The sequence below is a fragment of the Acinonyx jubatus genome, chromosome D4 (genome assembly GCF_027475565.1).
Source record: "Acinonyx jubatus isolate Ajub_Pintada_27869175 chromosome D4, VMU_Ajub_asm_v1.0, whole genome shotgun sequence".
NCBI classification, from domain to species: Eukaryota; Metazoa; Chordata; class Mammalia; order Carnivora; family Felidae; genus Acinonyx; species Acinonyx jubatus.
The window spans coordinates 51,054,801-51,071,564 of NC_069391.1; the positions used below are offsets into that span (position 1 = coordinate 51,054,801).

Here is a 16,764-nt window from a genome sequence, read left to right on the forward strand (position 1 = left end):
TAGGCATCAAGAGAATGTGGCAGTGGAGTGGAGCTGTTTTAGAGGGGGCACAGGGAATGCCTCTTGGAGGAGGTGATATTTAAGAAAAGCAGGATGAGTAACAGTAACAAGACAGGTGTCACATAAGTGGCAGGTGGGCATTCCCAGAAGCAGGAACATCCAAGTGCCAAGTCCTGCTGCACAAAAGAGCTTGCAGCACCAGAAAAACTGGAAGACCAGTGAGCCTGCAGTCGGGTGAATGAGAGGGAAAAGGGACTTACACAAACAGAGAGAGGGCAGGACCACCACATGCAGGTAGGGGATTAGTAGCTCAGGGCTATTATTTTTTTTTAAACTATATTTTATTTTTAAAAATTTTTAATACATGAAATTTATTGTCAAATTGGTTCCATACAACACCCAGTGCTCATCCCAAAAGATGCCCTCTTCAATGCCCATCACCTACCCTTCCCTCCCTCCCACCCCCCATCAACCCTCAGTTTGTTCTCAGTTTTTAAGAGTCTCTTATGCTTTGGCTCTCTCCCACTCTAACCTCTTTTTTTTTTTCCTTCCCCTCCCCCATGGGTTTCTGTTAAGTTTCTCAGGATCCACATAAGAGTGAACACATATGGTATCTGTCTTTCTCTGTATGGCTTATTTCACTTAGCATCACACTCTCTAGTTCCATCCACGTTGCTACAAAGGGCCATATTTCATTCTTTCTCATTGCCATGCAGTACTCCATTGTGTATATAAACCACAATTTCTTTATCCATTCATCAGTTGATGGACATTTAGGCTTTTTCCACAATTTGGCTATTGTTGAGAGTGCTGCTATAAACATTGGGGTACAAGTGCCCCTATGCATCAGTACTCCTGTATCCTTTGGGTAAATTCCTAGCACTGCTACTGCTAGGTCATAGGGTAGGTCTATTTTTAATTTTTTGAGGAACCTCCACACTGTTTTCCAGAGTGGCTGAACCAGTTTGCATTCCCACCAACAGTGCAAGAGGGTTCCCGTTTCTCCACATCCTCGCCAGCATCTATAGGCTCCTGATTTGTTCATTTTGGCCACTCTGACTGGCGTGAGGTGATATCTGTGGTTTTGATTTGTATTTCCCTGATGAGGAGCGATGTTGAGCATGTTTTCATGTGCCTGTTGGCCATCTGGATGTCTTCTTTAGAGAAGTATCTATTCATGTTTTCTGCCCATTTCTTCACTGCATTATATGTTTTTTGGGTGTGGAGTTTGGTGAGCTCTTTATAGATTTTGGATACTAGCCCTTTGTCCGATATGTCATTTGCAAATATCTTTTCCCATTCCATTGGTTGCCTTTTAGTTTTGTTGATTGTTTCCTTTGCAGTGCAGAAGCTTTTTATCTTCATGAGGTCCCAATATTTCATTTTTGCTTTTAATTTCCTTGCCTTTAGGGATCTGTCAAGTAAGAAATTGCTGCGGCTGAGGTCAGAGAGGTTTTTTCCTGCTTTCTCCTCTAGGGTTTTGATGGTTTCCTGTCTCACATTCAGGTCCTTTATCCATTTTGAGTTTGTTTTTGTGAATGGTGTGAGAAAGTGGTCTAGTTTCATCCTTCTGCATGTTGCTGTCCAGTTCTCCCAGCACCATTTGTTAAAGAGACTGTCTTTTTTCCATTGGATATGCTTTCCTGCTTTGTCAAAGATTAGTTGGCCATACTTTTGTGGGTCTAGTTCTGGGGTTTCTATTTTATGCCATTGGTCTATGTGTCTGTTTTTGTGCCAATACCGTGCTGTCTTGATGATTACAGCTTTGTAGTAGAGGCTAAAGTCTGGGATTGCGATGCCTCCTGCTTTGGTCTTCTTCAAAATTACTTTGGCTATTCAGGACCTTTTGTGGTTCCATATGAATTTTAGGAATGCTTGTTCTAGCTTCGAGAAGAATGCTGGTGCAATTTTGATTGGGATTGCATTGAATGTGTAGATAGCTTTGGGTAGTATTGACATTTTAACAATATTTATTCTTCCAACCCATGAGCATGGAATGTTTTTCCATTTCTTTATATCTTCTTCAATTTCTTTCATAAGCTTTCTATAGTTTTCAGCATACAGATCTTGTACATCTTTGGTTAGATTTATTCCTAGGTATTTTATGATTCTTGGTGCAATTGTAAATGGGATCAGTTTATTTGTCTTTCTGTTGCTTATTAGTGTATAAAAATGCAACTGATTTCTGTACATTGATTTTGTATCCTGCGACTTTGCTGAATTCATGTATCAGTTCTAGCAGACTTTTGGTGGAGTCTATCAGATTTTCCAAGTATAATATCATGTCATCTGCAAAAAGTGAAAGCTTGACTTCATCTTTGCCAATTTTGATGCCTTTGATTTCCTTTTGTTGTCTGGTTGCTGATGCTAGCACTTCTAACACTATGTTAAACAACAGCAGTGAGAGTGGACATCCCTGTCGTGTTCCTGATCTCAGGGGGAAAGCTCTCAGTTTTTCCCCATTGAGGATGATATTAGCTGTGGGCTTTTCATAAATGGCTTTTATGATCTATAAGTATGTTCCTTCTATCCCCACTTTCTCGAGGGTTTTCATTAAGAAACGTTGCTGAATTTTGTCAAATGCCTTTTCTACATCAATTGACAGGATAATATGGTTCTTATCTTTTCTTTTATTAATGGGATGTATCACATTGATTGATTTGCGAATGTTGAACCAGCCCTGCATCCCAGGAATGAATCCCACTTGATCATGGTGAATAATTCTTTTTATATGCTGTTGAATTCGATTTACTAGTATCTTATTGAGAATTTTTGCATCCATATTCATCAGGGATATTGGCCTGTAGTTCTCTTTTTTTACTGGGTCTCTGTCTGGTTTAGGAATAAAAGTAATGCTGGCTTCACAGAATGAGTCTAGAAGTTTTCCTTCCCTTTCTCTTTTTTGGAATAGCTTGAGAAGGACAGGTATTATCTCTGCTTTAAATGTCTGGTAGAATTCCCGAGGGAAGCCATCTGGTCCTGGACTCTTATTTGTTAGAGGAGATTTTTGATAACTGATTCCATTTGGGTCTGTTATGGGTCTGTTCAAGCTTTCTATTTCCTGTTTGAGTTTTGGAAGTGTGTGGGTGTTTAGGAATTTGTCCATTTCTTCCAGGTTGTTCAGTTTGTTGGCATATAATTTTTCATACTATTCCCTGATAATTGCTTGTATTTCTGAAGGATTGGTTGTAATAATTCCATTTTCATTCATGATTTTATCTATTTGGGTCATCTCCCTTTTCTTTTTGAGAAGCCTGGCTAGAGGTGTATCAATTTTGTTTAATTTTTCAAAAAACCAACTCTTGGTTTCATTGATCTGCTCTACAGTTTTTTTAAGATTCTATATTGTTTATTTCTGCTCTGATCTTTATTATTTCTCTTCTTCTGCTGGGTTTGGGGTGTCTTTGCTGTTCTGCTTCTATTTCCTTTAGGTGTGCTGTTAGATTTTGTATTTGGGATTTTTCTTGTTTCTTGAGATAGGCCTGGATTGCAACGTATTTTCCTCTCAGGACTGCCTTCGCTGCATCCCAAAGCATTTGGATTGTTGTATTTTCATTTTCGTTTGTTTCCATATTTTAATTTCTTCTCTAATTGCCTGGTTGACTCATTCATTCTTTAGTAGGGTGTTCTTTAACCTCCATGCTTTTGGAGGTTTTCCAGACTTTTTCTTGTGGTTGATTTCAAGCTTCATAGCATTGTGGTCCAAAAGTATGCATGGTATGATCTCAATTCTTGTATACTTATGAAGGGCTGTTTTGTGACCCAGTATGTGATCTAGCTTGGAGAATGTTCCATGTGCACTCGAGAAGAAAGTATATTCTGTTGCTTTGGGATGCAGAGTTCTAAAAATATCTGTCAAGTCCATCTGATCCAATGTATCATTCAGGACCCTTGTTTCTTTATTGACCATGTGTCTAAATGACCTATCAATTGTTGTAAGTGGGGTATTAAAGTCCCCTGAAATTACCACATTCTTGTCAATAAGGTTGCTTATGTTTGTGAGCAATTGTTTTATATATTTGGGGGCTCCTGTATCCGGTGCATAGACATTTATAATTGTTAGTTCTTCTTGATGGATAGACCCTGTAATTATTATATAATGCCCTTCTTCATCTCTTGTTACAGCCTTTAAAGTCTAGTTTGTCTGATATAAGTATGGCTACTCCAGCTCTCTTTTGACTTCCAGTAGCATGATAAATAGTTCTCCATCCCCTCACCTTCAATCTGAAAGTGTCCTCAGGTCTAAAATGAGTCTCTTGTTGACAGCAAATAGATGGGTCTTGTTTTTTTATCCATTCTGATACCCTATGTCTTTTGGTTGGCGCATTTAGTCCATTTACATTTAGTGTTATTATAGAAAGATACGGGTTTAGAGTCATTGTGATGTCTGTAGGTTTCATGCTTGTAGCGATGTCTCTGGTACTTTGTCTCACAGGATCCCCCTTAGGATCTCCTGTAGGGCTGGTTTAGTGGTGATGAATTCCTTCAGTTTTTGTTTGGGAAGACCTTTATCTCTCCTTCTATTCTAAACGACAGATTTACTGGGTAGAGAGGATTCTTGGCTGCATATTTCTTCTGTTCATCACATTGAAGATTTCCTGCCATTCCTTTCTGGCCTGTCAAGTTTCAGTAGAGAGATCCATCACTAGTCTTATCGGTCTCCCTTTATATGTTTATCCCTAGCTGCTTTCAGAATTTTCTCTTTATCCTTGTATTTTGCCAGTTTCACTATGATATGTGGTGCAGAAGATCGATTCAAGTTACGTCTGAAGGGAGTTCTCTGTGCCTCTTGGATTTCAATGCCTTTTTCCTTCACCAGATCAGAGAAGTTCTAAGCTATTATTTCTTCAAGTACACCTTCAGCACCTTTCTCTCTCTCTTCCTCCTCTGGAATACCAATTATACGTAGATTATTTCTCTTTAGTGCATCACTTAGTTCTCTAATCTTCCCCTCATACTCCTGGATTTTTTTTATCTTTTTCTCAGCTTCTTTTTACATAATTTTATGTTCTAGTTCACCTATTCTCTCCTCTCCCTCTTCAATCCGAGCTGTGGTCGTCTCCATTTTATTTTGCAGCTCATTAATAGCATTTTTTAGCTCCTCCTGGCTGTTCCTTAGTCCCTTGATCTCTGTAGCAATAGATTCTCTGTTGTCCTTTATACTGTTTTCAAGCCCAGCGATTAATTTTATGACTATTATTCTAAATTCACTTTCTGTTATATTGTTTAAATCGTTTTTGATCAGTTCATTAGCTGTCGTTATTTCCTGGACATTTTTTTGAGGGGAATTCGTCCGTTTCATCATTTTGGATAGTCCCTGGAGTGGTGCGGGACTGTGGGGCACTTCCCCTGTGCTGTCCTGAATAACTTGCATTGGTGGGCAGGACCTCAGTCAGACCTGATGTCTGCCCCCAGCCCACCGCTGGGGCCACAGTCAGATTGGTGTGTATCTTCTCTTCCCCTCTCCTAGGGGCAGGATTCACTGTGGGGTGGCATGGCCCATCTGGGCTACTTGCACATTGCCAGGCTTGTGGTGCTGGGCATCTGGCATATTAGCTGGGGTGGATTGGCAAGGTGCACAGGGGCGGGAGGGGCAGGCTCAGCTCACTTTTCCTTAGGTGACCAGCTTCAGGAGGGGCCCTGCAGCACCAGGAGGGAGTCAGACCCGCCACCGGAGGGATGGATCCACAGAAGCACAGCGTTGGGTGTTTGAGCAGTGCAAGCAAGTTCCCTGACAGGAACTGGTTCCCTTTGGGATTTTGCCTGGGGAATGGGTGAGGGAGATGGCGCTGGCAAGCGCCTTTGTTCCCCGCCAAGCTGCCACTGTCGTCCGGGGCTGAACAACTCTCCCTCCAGTTGTCCTCCAGCCCTCCCGCTCTCCGAGCAGAGCTGTTAACTTATAACCTTCCAGATGTTAAGTCCCACTTGCTATCCCAACACACTCCGTCCGGCCCCTCCGTTTTTGCAAGCCAGACTCAGGGGCTCTGCTTTGCCAGCGGGCCGCCCCTCTGCCCCGGCTCCGTCCCGCCAGTCCATGTAGCGCGCACCGCCTCTCCGCCCTTCCTACCCTCTTCTGTGGACCTCTTGTCTACGCTTGCCTCTGGAGAATCCATTCTGCTAGTCTTCTGGCAATTTTCTGGGTTATTTAGGCAGGTGTGGGTGGAATCTAAGTGATCAGCAGGACGCGGTGAGCCCAGCGTCCTCCTACGCCGCCATCTTCCCAGCTAAATGAGGTAGGGCAAATGACTCAGGACGGTCCCAGAAACAGCAGGTAAAGATGTCTAAATGAGCAGGGATCGTATCAAAGGAGCCTGAGGCCCAGTTGATGGTGGGTGGTCCACTAGTGAGTAGATGACTGTGCCAAGGGCATCTTGGTGGTAAAATAATAGGTTAGCGCATGGCAATGGCACACTTCACATTTCCTCAGAAAAATAAAAGTCACTCTCCACAGAACGCCAGGGTTCCCACCTCAGCTCTGCGTCTGCCTAAGAGGCACCCTCGCTCAGATTGGGCCCGCGGCTGAAGAACCTTGGCGAGGCGCCGGTAACTCGGCAGGCCTTCAACACCGCAGATGCTCAACAGGCAGGGCGCGCAGACTTGCCTCAAAACGCTCAGGGCTATTAAACTGAGACTCCATTAGCTTAATTTTCTATATATATGCATATTTTAAATGACTAATATCTGTTATGATTAAGTATATTTTAAATAAGGTCTGGCTTTAGCAATCCTTAGAGACACAGAAAATGAAGATCATTCATCTACCAGCGCCAGCTGACTTAAAAATTTTTTAAGGTGCCTCAAATATATTAGGAACCTATTAATTTTCAATATTTTTCCCAAAGATGCAGCGAAACTAGGAAAACCCTCTAGCCTTTTCAGTACAAACAGTGTATGAATTATACCACATATCACCCAGCTTGTTTTCCACCCTTGAAAGATCCTACTCCTTTCAAGTTTGGCAATATTTTCCTCACAATTACTTTTGTAATCTGTCCTTTATGCATTTCCATTACTTTTCAGTGTCAGGACCTAGAAAAGGAAATGCTCTGGTTACCAGGCTCAGTACGTATTATCCCCATTCTTTAAGATAAAAATAGATACATTTATTTGTGCGTCTAATCGGAAGACATATTGAGGGCAAACAATGAACCAGGCACAATGCTAAGAGCCCTGCAAAACAAGATGAATACAACTCAGGACCTGCTCTCCAAGAAGCACAGCAATTTCAGTATGTTGTGGAGCCACAAATTTGAATACATAGATGTCAAACAATATATGTATTGATTTTCAGTCCCACTGTCACCAAATATCTTATGATCAGTGTGTTTTCATCTTTGGAAGGAGCCTGTGGGAAAGAAGTGTAACAGTCTTGGTGTAATATCTTTCCAGGAATTAATGAGATATTTGAAATTAATATAGCTAACTTTTACTTCCACAGGCAATATTCCTCAAATGAGATTTAAAATTATTACTAAAAAATTCTGAATAGACACCAAATGACCCCGATTTAACACCCCAATGTGAGGCATGCTGGAGAAAGCTAAACCATGTAGTCCTTCAAGGGAAGCGCATTTCTGTAGAGAACCAAACCTTGACTGTGCACAGTGTTCTTCATGTTCAAACTGCTTTTTATCTATGCATCTTGGAAGTTTGCATAGGATTATGCAACTTCTCAGGGTCAGAACAACTTCTTAGTGCAAACTGAAAAAGCCTCTATCACCATCACTAAGCTAAGGCTGGGAAGGAAACACAGCCAAATCTGGCCGTGTCTCTCATTCTATTTCAGGGGAAGATCTGCAGTATAGTGCCACGTAACACATTTGCAGAAGGTTAAAAAAAATTAAAGATATCCTGGTCTCAAATCCAGAGTCCATTTCTCTTATTGAAAACATAACCACCAATGTACATAAGCCAAGGAGCTAAATATCAAACATACATCAAAACAGAATAAATAGCTTGAATGGTAAATTATCTAGAGTTGTCCATTATGGGAACCACTGGCCACATGAGGCTATTGATCATTTGAAATGTAACTAGTCCAAACTGAGATGTGTTGTACATATGAAATATACACCGAATTTCAAAACTTAGCACAAGAACAAAAAAATATAAAATTTGTCAATAGTTTAAATATTTGTTAAATTTTGGGTATGTTGGGTTATTTAACGTGGCTACTAGAAAATTCAGAATTGCACATGTGGCTTGCATCTTATTTCTTTTTGACAATGCTGATTTAGTACTTTTTTCTCCACAAGGCATTAGACTACTCATATAGGAAAACTGATCTGTATTCTCCAATGATTTTGCTCTTAGATGCCATAAGAATATAAGGGCTCACAACTGCTGCAGTGCTTTTCATGTTCGAATTATTTCTTACCTAAGCAGCCTCGCAAATTTGTATTGGTTTACGCTGTTCCTTTCAGAATATTTCACAATCCGTGGTAAAACACTGCAGGAAGACCTGCAGACCTATGACCCCTTTCACCCTTCCTAACTGCATCAGTTAGCTGGGATTTCCAGAAGGAATTATCTGTGAAGCCCTCTAGACTGCTCTCCTCAGGGTGTATGTATCTTATGCTATTAGGCTGTGAAGTATCAGAGGGCAGGGGCCCAATCTTGGTCCTGTTTCTACCCCTAATGCATCTAAAGTTGGCCTTTGCATAAAAATAAATGCATCTGCTAAGTGTTAGTAACACAGGTAGAGCCGATGGTTGAGGGAAAAGGAAGAGCTTTTCCTTCTCTTTATATTACAGCAGTTTTATCACATTAGCCAATGACTGTCAACTGTGTTTCATAATTTATTTGTTCAAATACCCTAGTGCCACTGCTGTCTGGAACTGAGCTGGGGGCTGGGGATGTGGAGATAAGACAGGCACAGTCCTGCCCTTACAGAGGAAGACAAACAAAAGTACACACATCACACACGTCTATAGTAAGTATGGCATGTGCCACCAGGGAAAAGCAGCTGGAATCGTGACAGGGAAGTTGACAAGGGAACCTAACTAGTCCAGGGGTCAAAGAAGGCTTTTAAATGACCTTTATCCTGGATCTGAGGGTACTATTTACCTGCAAGATGGAGGGGAAAGGGCCAACTGACCATGCAGGGAGGGACCTTTAAGTCAAATTAGAAATTTTAAACTTAGTCCTAAAAGCAATGAAAACCCATTGAAGGGTTTTATGCAAAGTAATTATGTGATCGCAAGTACCTTTTAAAAATCTCACTCCAGAAATGGGTAAACACAGTGTAGAGCAAATTAATAGATTCATGAAAATTAATCAAACTCTCTTTGGTCATCATTTCAATACGAACTGGGTTTTACAAATATTAAAGATGTGCATGCTCCACAACCCACAAGATCTGAAAGCCAGAACATATCTCAGAATATTAATCTGATGGAAGATATTCTCAAAGTACCTTCAAAGCATGAATTTCCACTGAATCTACCAGCCTGTCCATGTAAATCTGTTGGTTGTCATCAGTCTCTGCCCTGACCCAAGCTCGATCTTGCTTATTCAGGACCAGCCTCTAGTGATACATATTGGTTGACCCAGCTCCTAGGATCATTGAGAGGCTGAGTGGTCAAAGTATTTACCAAACTATATGAGTTGAGAATATTCTCTCTACTCTTCTGTACCTAATGACTGGGTGCCTGTGTGTTTGCTAGACTACTACATACCTTTGTCAAGGACACTTGAATAGCGAACTAATGTACTTTTCAAAAGTGCTTCGGCCAAGTGTCTGCTCTTAGGGTGAGAGATTCAGGGAGGAAGTAAATCATATCTATCATAGAACAATTAAATACAGATTGTCTAAATTCTATAGAATAACTATATGAAATTGTGTTTTGTTCTCAACTCCTCTGGGTGACACTTCTGTGGCCTGCCCATATATAACTGCTTTTTTTTTTTTAAGTTTATTTTTGAGAGAGAGCGAGAGAGCGAGCAAGCACACAAGTTAGTGGGGTTAGGGGCGGTGTGGGGGGGGGGGGACACAGAATCCCAAGCAGGTTCCACACTGTCAGCATAGAGCCTGAACAGAGGCTTAAACTCCTGAACCATGAGCTCATGATCTGAGCAGAAATCAAGAGTTGGATGCTTATTTGACTGAGCCACCCAGGCATCCCAATAACTCCTTTTCTAAAACCAAACTGGGATTTTCTGGTGATGGCCTTCATTGTTCTTCTTGGTGCCAAATGTCTATTCAAATTTCAAATGGCCATAAAACATGTTGACAGTTCATCAGCACATTCAACATTTTACTAAAAATGTCATTTTTAAAAATCCTTATCTTTCCCATTACTTCCTCCTGTAATCTTCTTTATTAAAATGAGTCTCAATCCCATAATTTGCCTCCTTTCTGAATTTCTATTGTACTCACTCTGACCTGGGTTCCAATTCTGCCTCCATCCTCTTCTAAGTGTGCGACTTTGGTAAAGTTTCTTAAATTCTTGGGCCCTTGTTTTTTCCTGCAGAAAATAAGGCTAGCCTACTGTATTAGTTTTCTATGGCTAGCATAACAACTTGCCACACACTGTGTGAGTCAACACACTGAATTGACTCTCTCACGGTTCAAGAGGCCAGAAGCCTGAAATCAAGGGGTCTGCGGGACACCTCCCAGGCTCTCTGGGAGAATCCTTTCCTTGCCTCTTCCACCTTCTGGTAGCTCCTGGAATTCCTTGGTTTGTGGCCACACCACTCCAATCTCGGTCTCCACAATGGCTTTCTTTCCCATGTCTCTGTGTTTTCTCTTCTTATAAAGACACGAGTCATTTTATGTAGGGCCCACTCTGACTCCAGAATGAGTTCACCTCAAGATCACTAAGTAACATATGAAAAGACCCTATTTTCGAACAGGCTTATATTCTGAGATTCTGGGTGGCCTTGAATTTTGAGGGTGCATACCATTCAACACACTGTACCCACCTACAACAGAGTTCCATTATACTCAGGAACACTGATGGGCTTACACTACAGATTTATGTTACAATGGATTTTTAGTCTCTTTTCCATAACTATGAATTGTTCACCTGTGCTTTATTTTTACAATCAGAAAAAAAAATGGTTACTTGTAGAGTTGACACAGTGTAAATAATTAGCACTGTCTTACAAATGCATTAATGCGCAATAAACAGTATATTCTCCTTCCCTTACCCTATCATTATCTTAGCCCCACACTGAGTTACCAGCACAAGTCATGTGTAAATCCCAGGAGATCAGAGAGTACTTCAAAAGTTCTGTGCCAAGATGAAGACTCAAACTTCTTGCCCTTATGCACTGATCCCTTATGGTGAGGCAGGTGGAGGAGCTAGCTCTCTTCAGATCCTGACCTGTCACGGTTGTGACAGCAATACTCTGGCATAAATGAACATCTGAGAGATCCTTGCATCTCTGCACAATATAATGGTCATAAAGAAGGCTTTGGTAAAACTTAGAAACTTCATTTTTTGCTATTCTTTGCCTTATTTGCTAACCATTTGGTTCGCAATCAGTTAAATTCCTCGACCCTACAGGATACTGTATTTCCTTCTGTATTTTCCTTCCGTATATATTCCCATCTCTGATGTATTTTAAGAAGAAAAAAAAATCAAGAATGTGTTCATCTTTTGAAACAGCAGCTGTGCTGTCACAGGTAAATAAAGGTTGAATGAGAGCTCAGTCAGCAGCAGGAGGCAGTAGAGATGGTCAGCACTTACTATTGCACTTGCCCACTCTTACCCCACACCTCCTTTTTTCATCTCTTGCCCACCAATGCTCTGTATCCAAACACACTAGGGCTGACACAGTATCTAGACCATCTTCCCTAGGACCACCAAATACACTGGTCTCCCAGCCTGAAACTCCCAAAGAAACTAGTCCCAAAAGAAAGCAGCAGTTTTCTAAATATTCATACTTTTCACATAAATACATCCAGCCTTGCTTCAAGCTTCTATCAGTTCTAAGTTAGGAACTGATGTCAGGAAGAGTAGTGAGGAGGTCGATGACAGTGGCTGTTTTGCTTTGTTATACCTTGTGCCTATAGACACTGCCCAGTTCTGCCTGGTTCTCTTTTCAAGGGGTAGATCCATTATCTCTATTAAAACTTGCTTCTCTGAGAGTGTAACAAGTTAGCAGAAACAAATGCTGACCTGCAATGTACTGGGAGAAGAACTGGAATTAGGAACAACCCTCCAAAAACTTTAGTGATGCTGTATGAAAGAAACCCTCTGTATTTCACAAAAATTTTTTACTCTTTCACACCTTATAGGAATAGCTGTATCATATCTTAAAATTATCCCGTTTTTTTCTTACCATCCCTTGCAAATTAAAGTTTGGTTACTAACAGCTTGTGGCTACCCTGACATGATGTGGCTTCCAAGCTGTCCATGCTATACCATTTGCTAAATATCCTAGAGTCAGATAAAATATGACAGACTCCTTCAGTTACCTCAGTGTGAGCCTTAAAAAGTCCTCCCTCCTCAAAGTGCCATATACCAAGCCCTCCAGAAAGGTGGGCTGAGAAAGTAGAAGCACACCAAACTTAAATGTCTATTAAAGAGAAACTACAAGTTACCTGGAGGGATACCCTGAATATATAAAGTGGTCCCTTACCTGGATTGGGTTGAAGGTATTCAATTGTTTTAGTCATTATTTCCATCACAGCCCTGCTGGTGACATCCACTTTCTGAAATAAGAAAATAAATATTCTAAGTCACAAGAATTATTCACTTTAGCACCTTAGCTCTTGCTTGAGTAGATCTACAACCGGTGCAGCAACAGAACCAGTCCTGCAGTGGACAGTGAGGGGCTGGAGATGCTCCAGTAGGAAGAATGGCTTTGCATTCAGCTCAGCTCCATCAAGATGTGGAAACCCTGTTTATTCAAAGAGGAACCTGGAATTTCCTAAAATTTGTTTCAAAATATACTTCACTATCTTCTGGCAAAATAAGGTGGAGATGGCTTCCTCTTCCCCTAAGTGGCCTGAGGTAATCTCTGAAAATGGTCTACTCTTAACTTGACCCAGAAACCCCCCAAAAATCATGCAAATCAAGAGGTTAAAATCTTTATATTCACTTTATAAAGCTCATAGTCAGATTAACTCCTACATGAGCTCACTCTGCTGCAGTGAAATAACTCTTACTAAAAAGAGCAAACTATTCCTAAACCAGAAGAGGACGTTGCATGTGCACAGGTGTGTACACACACACACACACACACACACACACACAGCTCAGGGAAAAAAACTAAAGAAACAAACACATATGGCCCAATAATCAATTCAGCATAAAATAAATGTAAATAAAAGTTACAAAGGTAAAAAAAAAAGAAAGAAAGAAAGAAAAAGAAAAGGTGGAGATCATGAATCATATTTTGTTCCAGAGGCATTTATAGGATGTCTACAGTAGGCCAGGCATGGTGACAGGTTTGGGGGCTGAAAGAAAGAAAAATGCAGTATCAACTCTGTTTATTCAAGTACGAGATAGAACATTTTTATTTAACTTCTGAGGATATCCTAAGTATATAAAACTTTTGAGCAAACACTTCTAATCAATCCTTGAATTTTTGTTTCATTCCAAATAAAAATCCCAATCCTACAGTCTCTATCTGCAAAATTTTGAATGGTCAGCATTTGCATTCAGCAGGTCAGCATGTCCTCTCTCTGTTGGGCCCTCCTCCCTACATGAAGAGTCTGTGTGGATCCACTCCACGTTTCCCAATAAAATGCTTTCCTTATCAACATGGGTGGTCCACTCACTCACTCTACAGGGTACATTACTGACAAAAACAAATGCATCCTCCTATCCAAGGTACGTGTGTGGGATAAATGATATAGATAGGAGTGAAAGAAATTTTTGATGGTAGAATTGCAAATATCAATTAAGCCCATGGGGATTTTACTGTTATGTTTTAACTGGAGTTCAAGAGCTCCTCTGTCAATTCCAAGAAATTTTTGAGTAACATACTATACAACTGCATATAAAATCAGCCTTTTATGGATGGGTTAAGTATCTTTCAGAAACCAAACCATAAACCATCAGAAGATTTTATCTTTCAGTTTGGTTTTTCAATACTTAATAATTTCCTATCCTATGGCAGTCATATTGTTGTGTGTGTAAGGAGTTTCCTATTATTGTGATTAACAGAGGAAAACACTTTTCTTGTGGGGTTATCATGGGATAAAATTACCTCAAGAAGCACTCCTATTTAAGAGATGCCTGTCTCATAGGACATGTACCATGTCCTTCTGGTTGACTTGAGTTAGGAATATGCCTTAAGTTTGACCATGTACCAAGTAGTGTTTAGTACTATAGCAGGCAGGGGTTCCCTGGAGTTGTGCAGTACAGGACTTGCATGGCCAAATGTGGAAGTACTGGCAGTATTAGCAGAATACCAATCAACCACTATTTACTCGATGTCATGGACGTGAATTAAGGGTTGTGTGCACAACAAACATGCTAAAAGTCCAGGTTACATTCATGACAGGAGGAAAACGCAGATCTCCTAAAGACTACATGATAGGGATAAGGGAATTGGATGTCAAATGTGTATCCAAAGATCCTGTGTGGCTATGATGGGAGGAAACAATTCTAAAGTTCAAGGTGTCTAAGAGAGTGAACCAGAGGAACTGACCATTTGATATTCTGAAGTCATCTGCTACTAGGATGCTAACCACTTCTAACTTTCCCCCATATCTGCCCTCAATCATAATTATGCCCAGCATCATCATAAAGTATTTTCTACTTGTCAGAAATCATTCTAAGAATTTTAAATACCTTTACAATTTAATTCTAAGAAGCCCTGTGAAATAGATACAGAGAGGTTAACAAACTTACCCAACTATGGCTCTAGAGATAGTGTTCTTAAGTACCACACTGTAACTTTTTGCAAGAATAAGCTTCCCACAGAAGGGCAAGGAACAGAAACATCTCCCAAATGAAGTCAGAGCTGCAAGCCTCTTTATAACATCCCCCAGATGGGGCTGGGGATCTATCTAGTAGTGGCCAACAACACAGGAGCAGGAGGGAAACACCTGCCATCCCATCTTCTGGGGGGTTTTTTGGTGTTGTTGTTTTTTTTAAGTCGTCAAAGTCTGTGGAAACTTCATTCACAAGAACTATTCTACCCTGGGCATCTGCAAAAGGGAGGCTCTCCCACACTGAGCTATTTGGCTACAAGCCCTGAGTTACACAGGCTTCTCTACAGAGGCTGGATACCAGAAGTGCGTATTTGGAGTGGTCCACAGAGTGGTCAGCAAGGAAGGTGTGAAAATGGTTCTGATTTGGGGTATGGGACCCCCTTTCCCTTCTGGGCTCTTTAAATACACAGCTCAACTACTCAGGCTCTATTAATAGAGCCACTAGCTTGGCAAATGCCAGTGGTCTCAGGGGAGACACAGAACAGCGATGCCAATATTCGAGTATTAAGTTTGGTTCCCAGTGTGGAAATCAATCTTCAAAGAAAGGGAAGTAGGAATAAAAACTATCCAGTGTTCCCTGTGGTTTGACAGGGAACTTCCACGAAGGAGTCCATACCACCCTGAGATCGTTATAGACTTTTTCTGCCCAACAAGGCAGATTCCTTCAACACTTTTAGTTACCTAAGCTATATATCACCATAAAACAAGCTCTAGCCAAACCCATTTGATCAGATCATAAAACAAAATTCACTTGAAATCCACTTCTGAAAACAACTTCATCCAATATCTTTACTTATATACAGCGTTCACAAGAAATATCTCAGAGAACAGCTTATCAGCAAATTCATTCACTAGCTCTTGCTCTTGATTTTACTCTGACAGATGTCACTTGATAAAGAACAGAGACTACAAGAGCATCTAATCCAAAGCCTTGATGTTTTAAACGTGCAAGTCTGAACTCGGAGAACGGAAATAAACTATCTGAGGTCACAGACCCATTATAGCTATGACGGAAAGAAAAGTAGTTCAAAGGTCATGGGTCAGATATTTTCTAAGAAAGACTGACGGAGGAACTAAACAGACTAATGGCCATCTGCAGGTAGGAGGCTGACCAAATTCTAGCTTCTTTCCATTTGTGTCATTGCTAAGAATGTCTCAGAGTCTTTCTGATGCTGTGTTTTGGTGGTCATAGAAAGGCTGAGGGGTCAGTACTCTGTGAGAACCTTGAGTATGACTTATTAGGTACTTGCTAGGAAGCTATATATATACACTTAAACTGGATTTGTCCAAGCACATATTCTCTTATTAATAGGCCCGATATCATTAATATGTACTAAGATTTCCACTTAATTTATCATACCTTTCAAGGGCTCATTCCCATTTGAGGACAACAGTTTAGCTCTGAACTTATACAGTTAAAGATTTCCTCAACCCCCAAATTTTTCGATTACCTGAAAAAAAGTTTTGATGCATCCTACATTACAACTTCCATTCCTGTGAGCTCCTGAGCATTTCTTTAACTAACTTTGTCTGGATGGTGGTAGGGAGTCATTAGGGAAGGCTGTTTAGAGGTGAAACTGTAAATATGTATAAAAATAGGCATGTTTTCAGGACATAAAAACTCAATGTAAGTTTTTTTCTGAAGGTAAAAGCATAGACATATATTCTTCTGGTCATTTTTCCTCAATATTCTCAATACCAGGATTTTAGCAACACTCATACTTTAGAATCAGAAGGTTCTCCCTCCACGATCTAGTCTTGTGATTTACAACTTTGGGTAGGGAGAAAAATAGCTCTCTTAACCTGCTGTACTCACTATAACATTTTTCTTCATCAAGAAAAGCAAGAGTTGGCAAACTATGGCCAGTGGG

At 40.6% G+C, this 16,764-nt stretch overlaps 1 protein-coding gene across 1 annotated transcript in view; it reads right to left on the minus strand.

Moving 5' to 3' along the window:
- SH3GL2 (SH3 domain containing GRB2 like 2, endophilin A1) overlaps window positions 1-16,764 on the minus strand; it is a 212,740-nt gene that overhangs the window by 33,245 nt on the left and 162,731 nt on the right. Inside the window, exon 3 of the mRNA XM_027047229.2 lies at window positions 12,589-12,661. Within this exon, the coding sequence (XP_026903030.1) occupies window positions 12,589-12,661 (73 nt within the window). The remainder of the gene's footprint in view (window positions 1-12,588; window positions 12,662-16,764) is intronic.